The 18409-nt window shown below is 38.1% G+C and overlaps 1 protein-coding gene across 1 annotated transcript in view; it reads right to left on the bottom strand.

Moving 5' to 3' along the window:
* HNMT (histamine N-methyltransferase) overlaps positions 1–18409 on the bottom strand; it is a 36210-nt gene that overhangs the window by 8831 nt on the left and 8970 nt on the right. Inside the window, exons 3-4 of the mRNA XM_079924192.1 lie at positions 4039–4146; positions 2870–3000 (exon numbers count right to left, since the gene is read on the bottom strand). Of these exons, the coding sequence (XP_079780318.1) occupies positions 2870–3000; positions 4039–4146 (239 nt within the window). The remainder of the gene's footprint in view (positions 1–2869; positions 3001–4038; positions 4147–18409) is intronic.

Raw genomic sequence — 18409 nt, 5'->3', positions numbered from 1 at the left:
CAGATGATTTTTTTAAAATCATGGAAAATGTGACAGGTTTTGATGTTGACAGATTCTCTAGGGAAATGGACTGGATAAAGCCTAAAGTTACATGCATGGTTCCAGGGTGCTAGGAGTCAGCCCACCCTTTTTTTTTTTTTAATAGATCTTTATTGGAGTATAATTGCTTCACAATACCGTGTTAGTTTCTGTTGCACAGCAAAGCGAATCAGCCATAAGCCTACCTATGTCCCCATATCCCCTCCCTCCCATCCTCCCTATCCCACCCCTCTAGATGGTCACAAAGCACCCAGCTGATCTCCCTGTGCTATGCGGCTGCTTCCCACCAGCCAACTATTTTACATTCGGTAGTGTATATATGTCGATGCTACTCTCACTTTGCCCCAGCTTTGCCCTCCCACCCTGTGTCCTCAAGTCCATTCTCTATGTCTACCTCTTTATTCCTACCCTGCAACTAGGTTCACCAGTAGCTTTTTTTTTTTAATATTCCATATATATGTGTTAGCATACGGTATTTGTTTTTCTCTTTCTGACCCAGAGTGAAGTAAGCCCACCCATTTTTAATAACTGAACCATCTCTGGTGAAGGTGAAGTGCAGGGAGAGAGAGGTCTTTCCACTCAACACGATAGAGCTTGGAATTAAAGATTGGCAGTAGAAAATTTTCCCTAAAGACTTACATCCCTGGAACCTACCCCCATAGACACTTCTTACCTCTCATCTTCAGCTCTCTTAAACAAGAATTCAATGCTTTATGTAGATGCCATGATAGAATTTATTGCGTAAAGCATAAACAACCTAAACTATGCCCCTCTCACACAAATGAATGAAATACAGTGGAGCTGCACACAGCTTGTGCAGCGTCACAGGCCGTATTTAGTATCATGTCACTCCATGCTGTTCATCACAGGGACCATACATAGACAGGCACCCAGATGCAGCCACAAGATGGCTAACCATCCCTGACATGACCTGGCTGAAAAGAGGAGGCGAGTCATAGCAGATGCTCTGAAATTTGATCTCATAGACACAGAAGCTCTGCAGTTGATTATGAATATCAAGTTGAAGGATGTCATGAGAATGCTAGGACCGCAAGGAGCAATAGAGAGACAGAGAAATAGCACAGAAAAATGCAGAGTAGATGGAGAGGGACAGAGGAGTAATGCAGAGGAAGCAGAGTTGCTGTAAGAAAGAAAGAACAGACGTGGAGCTTTTGAGAGAAACTGGTGAATGATCTCTGAAGCTGCAACATTATATAAGAATTTTATATAGATATAAATATAGATATAGATATAAATATAGTTATAGATATAGATCTATTTAAGTAGCTAGATAGTGCAGCAGCTGCCATGAATTCTGTACACTAAAGAGAACAGTCTCACATATATTTTTCATTTTGTTTTATGTCATATTCCCTTATTTATAGCATTCACTGGTATGTTTGTAGAATACAGATCTTTTTAAATGCTAAAAAAAAAAAGAGGAATTTTATAAGAATGGGATCCAGAGCATATGTGGAGGGACTGGCTTTTGATAAAGGGAGGCTTTTGTAATAAGGGGAAAGAAAGACATGGTGCGTACAGGTGCAGCTATGTTTGTAGATTTGGAGAGTGAAAGATGATTTTCTACCTGATGGTTTCTCTTTTTGCTACAGAATAGGACGTGAGGTCATCAGTTGGAAATGAGTGGTGGAGGAGGGATTACAGGAGGTATAAGGAGAGAGAGGGAGGTATGAGATAGTTATACAGGTGACCCTTGAACAAGGCAGGGGTTAGGAACACCAACGCTCTGTGCACAAATATTTACACATAACACAGAGTTGGCCCTCCCTGTATGCAGTTTCTCTGTTTCTGGGGTTCTGCGTCCAGTCATGTAGCATTTATTATTGAAAAAATCCACATATAAGTGGACCCACGCAGTTCGAACCCGTGTTGTTCAAGGGCCAGCTGTTTGAGAAGGTGGGAAAGTAAGTCTAGTAGAGAAACATAGGTTTGCTGAGCAATGTTAGGACTCCCTTATAGGTAAAAGATTTTGTCCGCTAAGAAAGCAAAGATGTAGGATTGCCTGGATATTGCTGATCTTGGAGTCATTTCTTCCTATGATTTTAAAAACTTTATTCCTTTGGGATGACTGTGCTTGTGGACTATAGAAAGCAAAAAGCATCTTGTTGTTCATCGTGGTATTTCTAAAATATACACATCTTTTAATGGTAGCCAACACCCAAAGCCTATACACCTATATGCTATCCAGATATGTCAGTGACCTCTGGAAGTATGTCCCCATACCACCTACTGAATTGTCTCCCCCTTTCCAAGAAATACACTATCGTATTTCTAAGAAATACACTATCATATTTCTAAGAAATACACTATAAGTGCTGGACCATGGAAATAAATTCCTATGTAATGACTGACTAATGTCAGTAACACTTTGTTGACCTGAGAAATCATCTAGCCTGCCCTTCTGTCATGTGCACACGAGCCAGGTCATCAAAAGAAGGGAAAAACAAGAGGATTCAGAAAAACTCTGGGATGTTGGTCCATCCAGACCATTAGAGTTACTGGAGAATTGTGTTAGGATGTGTTACACTCTACTATCTATGAACTTTCAATCCCACAAAAGTTAAGCCAGCATTGAAAAAAAATCAGTAACTATGGGGGTATTTTGCATAGAGAAAACTGGGTTTTTAAATGTTACAGAGAATCTCTTAGTATTGTCAACATCTTTAACTTCAATTTGGACAGATAATGGTCACTTGTAAAATCAGAAATCAGATTTTCATTTTTCTTTTTAAAGTTAAAATATTAGGTACTCTGAAATATTTCTGAAAAATCTTTCTTCTGAGAGTGTATAACAATAAATATTTCTTACCTGAATCATATGAATAAAGTCCCACTTCTGAAGTTCTTTTTTCTCCATCATTCTATTTTGATATTCAGATGATGTCTCCTTATGCCAAGTAAACTTTATGTTCTCGAGGTTTGATGTCTTGGCTACAAGCTCTAAAATACGGAGAAGAGGTGGCACACCATCAATTTTAACTGCAAATTCGGAACCCATTTCCATTTAGAATTTTAATGCAATCAGTGTTATATACATAGCAGATAGAAAGCACATTTTTCTTTTTTATAAATCTCCAGAAGACCAAAGAGTTCATCCTCATTTTTCCTCTAGTGTTAAATGAAATTAGAGAATGGAGTCAATAAGAAATAATTATGAGAATCCTGATCAGACGTAGGTACTATTATCTTGGTGTTAATGGGAAATCAACTGGTGAATTTTATCAATGGAAAATTGATGTAAGACAGGTGATATGATTCTGTAAGTCAGGAATCAGCAAACCATGGCATGGGCCATATCTTCCCACCACCTATTTTTAAATAGACTGCAAGCTAAAAATATACACTACTTTCTGATTTCATGCTTCTTTCATATCTTGTGCCATTACACTTTTAAATGGTTGAACAAAATCAAAAGAAGAAGAATACTTCATGATAGGTAAAAATGATATAAAATGCAGATTTTAGTGTTTATAAAGTTTTACTGCAACATACCCACACTCATTAGTGTATGTATTGTCTGTGGCTGCTTTGGGGCTCCAGTGGCAGAGCTGATTAGTTGTGACAGAGACCATCTAAGTCTAAAATACTTACTCTATGGCCCTTTTTAAAGAAAAGTTTCCTGATTCCTGCTGTAAGCAATGAAACGTAAGCTCTTTAAGGGCAAGGATTCTGTTTAAATACCTCTGAATGAATTAATGACTCTGTCTCTAAGAATAAATATCAAAAATAATAGTTGACGACCAGGGGAGGGATGGAGAGTCAGTTAAAAAAAAAAGGGGGGGGGGATTCTCATCACTATTTATATTCTGAGATGTTTCGTCATTCCTGCCAAGAAAACAAATTCATCAGGTTCTTCTCTCAATAAGTTTACAAAGAACATACCACAGCAGCTGTGTTGTTAATGATTGAAGGGCCGCATTTGGGATGACAGGCCTTTCAGAACAGAATTTGATCTACAGCACCATGGATTACAAGTACCTTTGTACTTGGAGATCTGTTCAGCACTTGGTTCAACCACTTCAGTGTTGATACTAACTCCTGGGTATTGAGCCTGCACTTTGGAGAGGATATGAAGATCAATTTCACCTGAAAGAAAAGCATAGGGAACAGATCACCTCAGTCCAGAAAGAAATGAGTCAGAATAATTTGAACGAGTTTATTATCTCTAGGAAAGCCCAGCATAAATAAAGAATAATACTCAGCTGTTGCCCTGCCACCATGTCTATGATGCAGAACAGCTAAGTTGTAAGTAGGAAGAATAATGTGATTTGAGGAGGGCTATGATTGCTATTCATTCATTCATTCATTCATATAGCCTTCATTTAATATGAATTATTATATTACAGTAAGCCTGAGATGCCCTTCATTATAGGATGCAAACAGCCCTTCTTCTTATATCACTAAATCAGAAAAAACACTGTCAATTATAATTTTAAGATTTCATCAACTGGAAGATGTATATCAATTTCAGAGATGTTAAGTATGAAAAAAACATGCCATAGAATTGATAAATTAGGCTAGGCCAGATGCATACAAAATATATGTCACATACAAAATATGTCAGGTATAAAAAAGGATAAAAAAGTATATCAGACATGTGCCCTCAAAAACACCATGGTCTAGTGGTATAGACAGACATGGAAAGAACTCTGGCTGGGTTGGACCAAGGTGGGAAGGAGAAAGGAGACAGTGAGGGAGAGGATGGGAGGAGAGGCCAGAGAGAGGGAAAGCTTCATGGCAGATCACTCCTGAGTTCCCTGTTACAGGGTAAGTGGAAGTTAGCCCAGGGACTTCTGGGGAAATGGGAATTGCAGGTAGAGAGGACAGGAAGTCAGGAAACAGAATCGTATATGTGGGACTACTGGCAATTCAGAGTTTTGGAATGTTAGGCAAGGCAGTGTCTCCATGCAAGAGGTGATCCCAGAGAGGTAAATGGAGAGGAAGTTATGGCAGAATTGATATTTATGCATTAGTTCATGCACCAATGATTGATTATTTACTATGTGCCAGGCACTACACCAGGCTTTAGCAAATGATGATAAGAGGAGCAAATAGATACCTGCCCTGATGAAAATTTAGCCTGTAGGTGACTATGTAAGAGAGACAGATGACGGTAAGTTGGATAGACTTGAGTTCCAAACCTGTCTGACCCGCTTACTTGGTATCATGACCTTTGGAAATTTGCTTTATCTCTCCAAGGTGCATTTTCCTCATGAGAAAAACAGCAATATTAATAGTACATAGTTTATTGGGTGAGGGGATTAAATGAGGCAATGCTTATAAAGCACGGTGCAAAATAGAGTTGGCACCTAATAAATGTTAGCTGTTCGTTATTTTTATCGTTATCATTGAGTCCTTCTCTTTAAAAATCTCTCTTCTTTCCCTATTACTGATGCCTCCAAATTAAGTTTGCACTTTTATTCACTTAGTTATCATGTTGACTTTCACTAAAACAGACTTATGTGCTGGCAAGACTAGCATATGAAAATGACATTAACAGAACCTTTACAAGGTTAGATATGGCGGGCGGAAAAAGCATAGGTCATAAGCCTGAGAGGTCTGAAAAGAAGGAGACGAGGAAGATAAATCAGGAACAAAAGATGCTAGACTTGGAAAAGAGGGCCGTCTAATGGTATAATGAGAGTCCCAAGTACTGGTAATGGGAGACAGTGGGGATTGGGGGGAGAAGATATGGGAAAGAAGTTGCAACAGAGGATGAAGAAGCCTATGTGACAGTTTTCTCCATAGCTGGACCTGACACCTTTTAGTCCTTCCTTAATCATTATTCTAGCCGTCATTTATTGGCCACCTATTATTTGTCAAACACTGTGCTAGGCACTTGACTTGAAACATCTCACTTAATCCTGACCACAATGCTATCACAAACGCCACAGTATTGTTCCCAACTAGATAAGGTGATTTGAGTAATTTGACACCGAGGGGACATTAATGTGCCTAAAGTTTACGGCATACTTGTCTGACTCCGAAGTGTTTGTTTTTCTAACAGCTTCATACTAAGAAATAGGAAAACACCAAATACTAAAAGGACATAGGAAGTTTTTCTCTACAGTAATTATTTTTGGAGGGTACAAAAGATAACTAAGGCAAAAGGCTGATAGGAAAATCTGTGGGCTAATGAGAAATAGAGAGATTCCAGCTTGCCCCAAAGGCCCAGAGGCCAAAAGTTCTGTTCTTGCCTCTATCAGCCTAGCCATATATTTTATTTAATTTTTTCTATTAACATGCAATGATTTTATTATTGTTATTTTTTAACATCTTTATTGGAGTATAACTGCTTTACAATGGTGTGTTAGTTTCTGCTTTATATCAAAGTGAATCAGTTATACATACACATATGTCCCCATATCTCTTCCCTCTTGCATCTCCCTCCCTCCCACCCTCCCTATCCCACCCCTCTAGGTGGTCACAAAGCACCGAGCTGATCTCCCTGTGCTATGTGCCTAGCCATATATTTTAGATTAAAAAAATCATTAATTCTGAGGCTCCCAAACCCAACATTTTAAAATTCAGATAGTGGGATCTACCCAAATGGAAGAATGTATCTAGCACATCCCCAGGGCTCGTTCCAATCTTGTCCCTTTCCCGACCTGCAGAATGTTCTACCATAGAGCCACCCAGTCCTGCCTCCTATGGCAATGACAGAGGACACAATGCCAGAATTGCAATGGAGACTCGGAACCCGTAGGTTCATGTAACAACCTCTATAGAGCGTGAGCCCACGTGTGGACACGAACCTTCTGTGCGTTCACTGCTGGGTCCCTAGAAGAAATGAATGAACAACAAGAGGAGATAATGAAATTATTTCCTCAGCGGGTAGCACGTAAAATGCAGTTCTGACTTCATAAGTCAGGTGACCACACTTCTTGTTTGCCAGGGACAGTTGTACTTGCTCCTGGTGCTAATGTCCCATCTGGTTTTGCTTCCCAAGTTTCTTTAATTTCTAACAAAATATTATCACTGCAATTTTATTTTTGAAAATACTTTTTAAAAAATAACTATATTTTAAAGTTTTTTGTATTGAGATATGGTTGATTTACAATATTATATTAGTTTTCAGGTGTACAACAGAATGATTCAAAATGTTTATAGATAAGACTTCATATGTAGTTATTATAAAATATTGGCTATATTCCCTGTGCTGTTGTATAGCTTATTTACTTCATACATAGTAGTTTGTACTTCTTAATCCCCTACGTCTATCTTGCGCCTGCCCCCTTTTCTCTCCTCACTGGTAACCACTAGTTTGTTCCCTTGGAGTCTGTTTCTGTTTTGTTATATTCATTCTTTCATTTTATTTTTTAGATTGCACATATAGGTGATAACCAAGTATTTGTCTCTCTCTGTCTGACTTATTTCACTTAGCACAAATACCTTCTAGGTCCATCCATGTTGTTGCAAATGGCAGAAGTTCATTCTTTTTTATGGCTGAGTAATATTCCATGGTGATATATGTATCACATCTTATTTATCCATTCAACTGTTGATGAACACTTAGGTTGCTTTCGTATCTTGGCTATTGTAAGTAATACTGCTGTGAACATTGCGGTGCATGTATCTTTTCGAATTAGTGTTTTTGTTTTCTTTGGCTATATACCCAGGAGTGGAATTTCTGAATCGTTTGATCTTTCTAGTTTTAGTTTTTTGAGGAATCTCCATACTGTTTTCCATAGCGGCTGCACCAATTTACATTCCTACCAACAGTGTACTAGGGTTCCCTTTTCTCCACATCCTTGCCAACATTTGTTATTCATAAACTTTTTGATGACATAAAAGAACTATTTTATAAATTGACCGATATAATAAAAACAATTTGTTCAATAAATAAATATTTCAAAAAACTGTAATAATTTTACTCCTTTTACTCTCTCCCACTCTCAGTCTTAAAAGTATCCTGGGTTTGACAATAAACAATGTCACCATGCTCGTAAGGCACTTATTTTCTGTGTTATGTTTGTTATTTATAACAGACTCTATTATTTCTTATTGTGAGATTATATATATATATATATAGAGAGAGAGAGAGAGAGAGAGAGAGAGGGAAAGAGAGAGAGATCTCCCATAAGACAATATATTCCTTGATCTCATACCATATGTAGTTTGTATTCTTGTATCCCTCAGAAATAAGAGAAATGCATTTTAAAAAAATATATGAACCTCTTTCCCCCATAAAAGAGAGTCAGTAGAGAGGTAGTTCAGATGTTCTGTAGTATTATAGTCTAAACATGTAGCATTCAGTTCTAAATAAATTTAGTTACAAATATTTTCTTGATACATCACCTATCCTGTTTACTTTCCATCCAGACATCCAAGCTTTGCTCTTTTCTTCATCTTCCCTCCCTGGCCACCTGTAAGTTTTCCTGCTAAATGTTTCTTTACTTTCTCTTTTCCATCCATACTAGCAATGTCCTTGTTTAGGCCCAAATTACCTATCTCTTGGAATACTAAAATAATAACCTAAAAGTTCAGCCTGTCTCTGCTGAACTTTGTCTCCCTCAAAGCCATCACTACAACAACCATTTAAAACCCTGAGCTAATAAGCAAGCCCAGTATTTCTGAGGTTAAACCTTCTAATGACTAATCAACTGGATTAAGTCCAAACTCCTTAACTGAGCACAGACCACCTTGCCTGCTTTCTTATTCTCATCTCTCACAACTTCATGTTTTGAAACTCGTGTCTCTAGGAACCCTGAATTTCTTGTATTTCTACGCTTCGCTCTCCCCCGCGCCCCCCCCCGCCCCCGGCATCGACATCATGACTCTTCGCTACATTTTGCCTGTGCTCTCTCCTCTGCCAGGAAGACTCTCCCCTCACTGCCTCACTTCATCCGACTGACTCTTAGGCGTGAACTCTTCCACACATCGCTAACTACAGGCTTTCTCACAGAGCCTAGCAGTAGCATCAGAATCCTTCAGACAGAAGCTGCCAGTTGGGCTTCCCTGGTGGCGCAGTGGTTGGGAGTTCGCCTGCCGATGTAGGGGACGCGAGTTCGTGCCCCGTCCGGGAAGATCCCACATGCCGCGGAGCGGCTGGGCCCCTGAGCCATGGCCGCTGAGCCTGCGCGTCCGGAGCCTGTGCTCCGCAACGGGAGAGGCTGCAGCGGTGAGAGGCCCGCGTATCGCAAAAAAAAAAAAAAAAAAAAAAAAAGCTGCCAGTTATTTGATTGCAGTTGGCAACACAGATAAAACCTTGTGTTCCCTGATCTGAATTATTGCTTTAATGCACTTATTTTATTCACTAGCAAAGGCTTGATTCCAATGAGTTTGTTAAAAAGTATCAAGGACTCTAAAATGCTAGATTAAGCAACTGAGCAGGTTGATCATTAATCACTGAAAAGCATGTGAGGGGTTATCAGACCCTATAGTACCACGAGCCAGCAGTAAAGAGATTCAAACAACGAAAAAAAAAAAAAGAAAGAAAGAAAGAAAGAAGATCATTTGTTCTTTCCCGGCTGGATCCTTCTGAATAGGAGCCATAACATTATGAATGTGTTCCAGTATCAGACGTTAAATGCCCTGTAAAGGCTTTTAAAGAGCTCCCAAGCCAAACTAATACGCCAAAAGAGTGGGGAAAGTAAACTAGAAATGAATCAGTCAAATAATTCAGAAATTCTCCACAAATTCAGGGGTAAACAAAAGAAACGTGGAAGCCAGCAGTCTGCTGCTTTTATTGTGCATCGCAGAGCCTTCTGGAAATCTTAACTTTCAGGTCCAGAAAACAATATTTAAGAGGAGTAAGGGAGTACTTATTCATTTTATAGTCAGTCTCCTTTCATATATGATCTCTGGTTAGGCACTGCTTGATCATGGTTCTGGCAATTGTAGACTACTTATTGATAACATCCTAAGCCTTTAGGCCAGCAGCTGTTTGAGTTAACTAAAGCCTTATTATTGCATGTTTCCCCCTAAAGCTTTGGAACAAAATCTGCAAAGTTTCCTGTGACAAATGGAAAAATTATAGGGATTAAGCAAACTCTTTCCAATATACCATCCTTCTTTTTTTTTTTTTCTTTTCTTTCCTTCCCTCCCACACCCCCTTTTGTGACTAGCAAAGCAAATTAATGATTTTGGAGTCTGGGCATTTTATGATGATGTAACTGATTTTCTCAGTTGATCAATACGTGGAGCTTGAGCAAAGTTAGGAAAATCCAAACATGTGTCAGCATGAATCAAAAATTATTTTCTATTAGGCTGAGTTGTGGGTTGTTTTTTGTTTTGTGTTTTTTTTCTATTAGGCTGGGTTGTGGGTGTTTTGTTTTGTTTTTTCTGTTCTGTTCACTCCTGTATTATTTTCTATCCTGACTTTTTGATTTGGGAAGTTAAATGAAAACTAAATTTTTAAAATCTCCTTCCTTGCAAATCTCTTTCCTTTGTACTACTCCGTCCCTCAAATCAGCTACACCTGTAGTATGACTTCCCATGTCTCCTTTCTGACCTAAGTTGAATGTTTTACTTAATTTCACAGTCAGATATTTTTGTGGTTATAATATCTTGCTTTCATATGGGCCATATTTTAAATGCATCATACCTATATTTGAAGAACAACATATAATTGAAACCTGACAGTGGAACTTAAAAAAGTTCAAAAATAGGGAAAAGGTGGGGATATTATCTTCCAGACAACTTTTCTCCACTCCCTGAACTTCAAGGATATATTTCATGAGACAGCAGAGGAATGTTGCCTTTTTGCTTGAAATCCAAGGTCATTTGATTAAAAAGGAAAACAAAAATATGAAAAGGAAAAGTTAGAGGCTATAGAGAAAATTGAACTCAAATTTAGTATTCACTAGAAATACCTTATACAAATTTGTTACTATCTCTGCCCTTCAAATTGCATATCTGTAAATTAGGGATAATATGGTCTACTCTGCAGGGTCACTCTGAATGTTAAAGACATTATATGGAGATAATTTACCACAGTTCATGATATATAGTCATAATTCAATAAATTGAAGTTATTATACATTAACTCAACAAATATTTTTAAGCACCTACTAAATGCTAGGTTCTAATCACTGGAGATACAGCAATGAATAAAATAGACAAAAACATCCAACCGTTATGTATGATGATAAGTCCCGTGGAGAAAACCAAGGCAAAAAATAGCAAGGGGAAGCCATGAGGGGAAGCTCTGTGATTTTCAGTTGGGTGGTCATGTAAGCCTCCAGGAAAAGGTGACATTTAAGAGAAGGCTGAAGGAGACTGGGAAAGAAGGAAATGAAGATTTGCCTTTCTAAATGGGCAGTTCCATAATAAAATGACACTGTGAAAGAGCACTCATCATGTATTCGTGATGGCTTGTCTTTCTGACTGAGCTACATTCAATGAAACACAAAGCCCAGCTTGAGAACCCTGGGGCTGCCCCAAATAAGAACATCCTCCATACCAAGAAAATGGAGGATTAAAGACTGGTCAAGTTATCTCCAGCCATTTGATTTCCGTCTATTCTTGCTTCATTTCTAATATCAAAATATATGTGAAGGGCTTCCCTGGTGGCGCAGTGGTTGAAAGTCTGCCTGCCGATGCAGGGGACGCGGGTTCGTGCCCCAGTTTGGGAAGATCCCACATGCCACGGAGCAGCTGGGCCCGTGAGCCATGGCCGCTGAACCTACGCGTCCGGAGCCTGTGCCCCGCAACGGGAGAGGCCACAACAGTGAGAGGCCTGCGTATCGCAAAAAAAAAAAAAAAAAAGTGAATTCTTTAGAGTATCAGCAGGAAAAATTTTATTCTATTACAGTTGCATTAAGATTACAATCTTCCTTTTTCCCTCTACTAGAGTATCAGGTACAAAAAAATTGTTTCTAGGGAGAAAAATTGCCCAGATAACTCTCTGCTTAGCGATGAAAAATAATTTCAGCTATGGGTTTGCAACCAGAACAAGAACAATCTGATTCTGAGCTGCAGTGTAAAAGATAAAAGATTCTTGACGAGATCCCTTCTCTTTTCTTTCTCTGTCTCTCTCTGTCTCTGTCTCTCTCTGTCTCTCTCTCTCTCTCTTTCTCTCTCTCTCTCTCTTTTGTCCCATGGGAGCCTCAGTATGGAGGCAGTTCTGTCAGTATGGAAAGACAAGAGTAGAATATTAAAATAGCTGGAGAGTCTCAGGAAGGGGATTATAAATATAAATTCTGAGCCAAAAGGGCATTGCCATTTACTTTCGTGTGTCTTCCGGCTGTTGGCCCAGGAACAATACTGCCTGATTGCTTTGCAACTTCAGAAGAAAAGCCATGCTACCAAAATGTTCTATGAAACACAAACATAGAGAAAATGTCCCAAAGGGTGATGAACAGTGAAGTGTAGAGATATTTCATAAACAACTCAAAAAAGACTGCGTTTTGCCTTACCTTTCAATTTATACATTTTAAACATAAAGATATTTGCTACTTCATCACATACATAGAGAGGTAAATTCTATACCTACCATATTATGATGTTTATAAGTTATATTGAATTACCCTTAATAAAGTACCAACTTTCTTCTACCTTCTTCATGCCCAAAGACAGGATTTATAAGATGAAACTACCTGAGCTGACAAAGGTAGTCCAAGATAATCACGTAGTTGGTGTGATTTCATCAATATCAGCTTGCATCCGTGTTCTTACGCGCTCTTAACCTTCACGATCTCTCATTTGACCCTTACGCCATTGGCCTGCCACATTAATAGTGGTTAAAACACAAATGTTGCCAAGGAAAATTTTCAGCCCTAGCGTGTGTACAGTCTGAGAGCCTGTTGCCCTTGTAGAAAAAAAAGCAAGAAATAATCAACAGAAAACATCAAGGACCTGAAGGACCAGAGAGCCGACAGCCACCATCCTCTTGATCCACATCACCCTCACTCTCATCATCATGGCCACCATGTCCTCGCCGCAGCCACGGGAGAACAGATGGGCTCTGAAGAAAAGATCTGCTAAGCTACAACACAAGCGAGATTGTTCTTAAAGTATTCGTATGGGTGCAATATTATTACCGGTGAGTCAGAAATAACCAAAGGAAAATTGTCATGAAAACGTGTGTCAGAACAGTGCTTTGGGCGCCAGCCAAATAGCTGAAGGAGCTGTCAGAAGTCAGTGAGTCTATTCTTTACCATCATCTCTCGTCAACTATAAAATTATAATTTAAATTGGGTTTATTTTTCCTGTCCCTGGCTGTAAAATTAATACTATAGAAAACTCAAGACATAGAAGTGTAAAGTAAAAATAAAATAAATATCTCACTACGGGAGAAAGCAAAGGTTAATGTTTTGGTTTATTTTCTCCTAAGTTGTTTTTGTCCCCTTTGAGCAGATAATTTTCTTTAGTTTACCCATTATGATTATTATGTATATGAATTATTTTGACTTTCCCACTTGAGAGTTAAACCATGAATATATCAAAATTTATTTGAAAGTGCTATTCGTATTCTCAAAGATGGATATGTGGGATAATCAATTTCATTATTAACCTTTCATATATAATATAAATAAAAGTATCTAAAAATATATAAATGTGTGCATTTATATGTGGAAATATATATGAATATGTATTTATACATAGAAATACATTTTTATGTACAGTTTTATATGTATAGTTATACTTAGTTTTAAGTTTTTTTGCTATTCTGAGGCATCTGACAATGAACCGTGAATATTTGTGCAAAAATCTTTTTTGCAGATTAATTCCAAGAACCAGAATTAATGATTAGAATGAGATCCTTGATCTTTGGTGATATAAAACAAAACAAAACAAACAAAAAAACAGGTGTCAGACGCTAGCTGCTGAGAAAGGATGCAGGCTAAAGAACTAAAGAACATTTTCAGAGGCTCTGGGTAGGCAAGACCAGTCCAATTGTTGGAACGCTTGGAGGTGGGGGGCTGAGGTACAGGGTGGGTGGAGGATGTACAGAATCTATGAGGAGCGGCTGAAGCAGCAGCGGGGCCTGTGTTGGGACATCAGGGATTGGCTATTTACCAAGTATGTCAGTATTTTAACAACGAGCATCACAAGGGCCTTGTGTGATAGATGAATATCAGAACTGATCTTGATATATGACGCCACGCTACTTTCAGGAAAACTTCGTTTCATTTCAAACTCTTACCTTTTGTACATGAAGGCTTTCATGTCACTGTAACCTCATCACTATTGCATGTTTGCTTTTTAAATCTTCTCAAATTGTTCTCAGTAAAAATTTGAACTTTTCTTCAAATAGGTTTCTTATATTTTGTACTGAATATATTAGTAGCTCAGCAATCCAGTATTTTTTTTTACCACTCCTATCAGTTTGTTATTGTTAATAGAGACAAAGCCTCAGAAGACCTTGGGCATTGACCCCAATCTCTAGGACCCCCAATCCCCTTGTGGCATATATGATTAGGTTCACCATGTATAAAATGAAGATGACAGCAGGCACCCTACACCAGGGTTATGTGACTGTGTGTCTTAAATCGCAAAGTTGTATTCAATAGTGTATGTCAGGTAGAAGCATATTCATCGACTAAGAGACTGTGTCCCAAACTGGCACAAGAACTGGGAAGATACAAACTTGTCCTTCAGCAAAATTACACATAACCACATGCCACAGACTTTCTAGTACATTGTAAAATAATCAAAACTGTAAATGAAAAACACGCAGATGTTGACAAAAAAAGAAAGGTGGATCTACCATATTGCTTTCTTCCTATTTTACCTTTATCAGGCCATTACTGCATTCTTATTAATTTTAAGGCTATACAACTGAGTTTATTTGCTTTTCTAAGTATACAGTCATTTAATCTGCAGATAATGATAGTTTTGTCTTCACTCTGCTCATTATCCCCATTTTCCTGTTTCAGGCCTTATTGAATTAGCCAAAACAATCTTGTTTATTTCGGTTTTAATGACAGTGGCTCCAGTGTTGTAGCATTATGTTCACGACTCTCCATTCTGTACTGTGTCTGTCTTTAACAGTACTTTCATGTTCACTGAAAGTTTTAAATACAATACAATGAGGTAAACTATTTCGGTAAATTTATATATGTAGAATAGTTTTTTTTCAAAATAACATAATTATGAATGCCTTTAACAATACTTTGTATCTGATGCCCCAAATTATCTGAAGTAGACAGTCCTAAATCCTACAGATTAATAATTGACTAGAGTCCATATCCTTCCAGTTATGGAATAAGTGCTAGCATGCTGCACATAAGTAAAACAGTTCTTACTCATGTCAAGTTATAAAGCAATTAGAATCCAGACAAAAATCGTCTGCATGTCTAGAAGTCCTATTTAAACTCTACTTCTTCAATATAACAAAACATGGTGTTAGCCACACCGCTCTGAAGAAATGCCTACCTCTTTCTAGAAGGTTACTCATAAGATCATAGATTTTCTGGACTGAAAGCACCTTCAGTGGCCCAAACACCCAAGAAATCAGTGCCTGATTCCTTTCCATAGCACATGTGCAAAGTGTTTTTCCAGCCTAAGCTAGTACTCCTAGAGTGACTGCTCTTTATAACCCAAGATGTGTGCTTTCATTTCTGAACAGGTTTGATCATTAGTAAATTCTAATACCGAACAAAGAAATCTCTCTCTTTTAACCACTGGCCCTTTAGGGGCAAATATTCTGTGGTTTGCTCAATAGGAAATATCTGCAGATGGCAATAAGCACATTCAAATTCTTTTTTTCTAGGCAAAAAAAATCCCCCAATTCCCTATATTTCCCCAGTCATTCCTTAGTTGCTGATACAGACTGTTGGCTTACTCTGGACCATTGGAAACATTAACCTTTGCTTGCTACCAGCTCCTGCTTCTAAACTGGGTACACTGGCTCTTCCAGTTCTTGCCTTAATTACATTTTTCTATTTCTATCCACCTAGCTTAAACTTCAGGGTCACCTTAACATGCCATTTATGAAAGGAAACAAGATTAATAATCTGATAAAATTAGATTTTCAAATAGCTGGTCATTACTAAATACCGAATCTCTCTTTTGCCAAGTCGACAGTTAACTTTTATATCTGTTTAGTACAGCTTGTTGGACTAGACTACAATCAAGAGACCTGGGTTTTATTCTGCCTTGATGGTTCTCAGGCTTCTTGTTTGTAGAATGAGGGTATTGATGGTCTCTAAATTTTCTTCTATTGTTTAATCTCTGTAGTAATGTTGGTGTCTATACGTTACAGAATAAGAAAACAACCTAACTCAACATATATCAGCATAATTATTTTCCAAAAAATGTTATAAAAGGGTTTATACCACCTGTGTTTCATATGTGAATTGCTTCAGTGGATTAAAAATTTATCTATATATACACTATTATATAAGTTATGACACCTGAGTTGGTACATAATAGGTTAATAAAAATAAAAGTAGAGAGCTGGATAAAATGAGATTATTTGAGTCCTGTCTAAACCTTATAAAATTTTCTGGCATTTGAACATAAGAACTGAACAACGCAGCAGATAAAGTGATTCTCCTTGAAGCAAAGCCCAGAGCAAGGAGAAAACATTGCCCATTACTGCCTTCTGGAACCTTTTTCCATGTATAAATGTGCACTGTAAATTAACAGCATTCTCCCTTACCAAAAAGAGTCTGGGTTTCTTTTTCTTCATGTACCATCAAACATAAAGACAACACTCATTTAAAGTTGAGTAATGAAGAAGTTCCATTGGGTGGTTTAATTTTAGGAAGCATCAGTGTTGAAGATGGACCGAAAAAGCATGTTCTATGAGACTTGGAATACAATGCAGTTGCTCTCAATAGCTAAAAACAATTGGGAATTCCCCGGCGGTCCAGTGCTTTTACTGCCGAGGACACGGGTTCGATCCCTGGTCAGGGAACTAAGATCCCGCAAGCCGCGCAGCCAAAAAAAAAAAAAAAAAAAAATTGTTGAAATAAGCATGATCTGAATACTCTGAGACCTCGAATGAAGCATTCCCATTGCTCACTTTGTTTCATGAAAGTATACAAACTTATGCACATACACATACAGCGTTACACTTCTCTATTTGGCCTTTGTAAAAACTATATGGTCTATATTTCTGTACATGATTTGTTTTTCTCCTGATTTCCTCTCTTTCTTTTGTGGATACACATAATATTTATTTCAAACATTCTCCTAACATCGAATATATCATCTATGAATAACAATGCTGCTTATCAATTGTATTTCACTGATGTAGTAGATCACTTACAGAAGACATGGAAAAGTTTTCCATCAGTTTCCTTTCTTTTGAACTGCTCAGAGCCCTAATAATTGCTTGGCTTCTGAACTGAATTGCCAAACGCCTTTTTCTAAAACCTTACATTCTCTCTTAAATTATGAAATCCCTCTGCACCCAAATACCAACCTCTATAGAAGAGACAGAAGACAGATAGGGTACATAGCAGTCCCTGCTCATGCTTCTGAGAAGAAAATCAAACAGGCCCCCATAGGATATGAACATTAAGTGATATAAATGCAGCAATTTGATTTAGGGAAGTTTTTAGTTTGTTTGCTTTTGGAGTGTTTTTTCATCATGATGGTGAGAATGGTATCACCATTACAAATACAGAGAGAGTATTTGCACCAAAGATATGCAGAATAGGATCTGTAGGTATATGGACATCCAAAAGAAAACATCTAGGAAGTGAAACCAGAGAGGCCCATAAGCTAAGGCCAGAGTAGAACCCTGTAAGATGCATTATGGGAGCTGAGCACAAGGTGTCACACGGGGCCAATGGCCTCATTTGCCAGGGACTGGAGTTCAGACACTGATTTGGAAGGATACCTAAGCTGCAGGATAATGCAAAAGTCTCAGGCACACTGTAGATTGTGAAACATGCGGCGAACCCATTTCTCTAAGGCAAGTACAGGAAGTTCCTCATTATATATTTTTCTTCTGCGCATGCAGTCCTTGCAGTTAGGCAATGACAGATTATTAGATAAGCATCTCCCAGTTGGTATATAAGCACTCAGACTAACTGAGTGAGGTGTCCTTTCCCCCCAAACACTACTCTTTCATGCCAAGAACCTCTAGACCTAGGGGTTTTAAGTGCCTTGCTTTTGATTTCATGTAACTTACTTGAGCAGTGAAGACTAAGTACAGTTTGAATTTCTCTTGCAGTTCTTATGTTTCTGAGCAGTTGCTTATGAAGAATGAGCTTAAAGGGCACCCATATTCTCTCCAAGGCAGAGCTTGTTATTAATACAATGTTAGGGCTCAGTCAGAAGAACACCAAGTACTGCTCCCTCTGTTTGGAAAAGTTCTCTATATTAGCCCCTATGTGCACCTTTATGTAAGGAATCACTGTGTGGGGCAAATATTCCTTTCTCTAGATAGCTTATAAGCATCTTGCTTGATACATTTACATTAGAAATTCAATTAACTTTATATTAAGAG

This window comes from Stenella coeruleoalba (assembly GCF_951394435.1).
Source record: "Stenella coeruleoalba genome assembly, chromosome: 6".
In the NCBI taxonomy this organism is placed as follows: Eukaryota; Metazoa; Chordata; class Mammalia; order Artiodactyla; family Delphinidae; genus Stenella; species Stenella coeruleoalba.
This window is presented reverse-complemented; position numbering and strand designations above follow the sequence as displayed.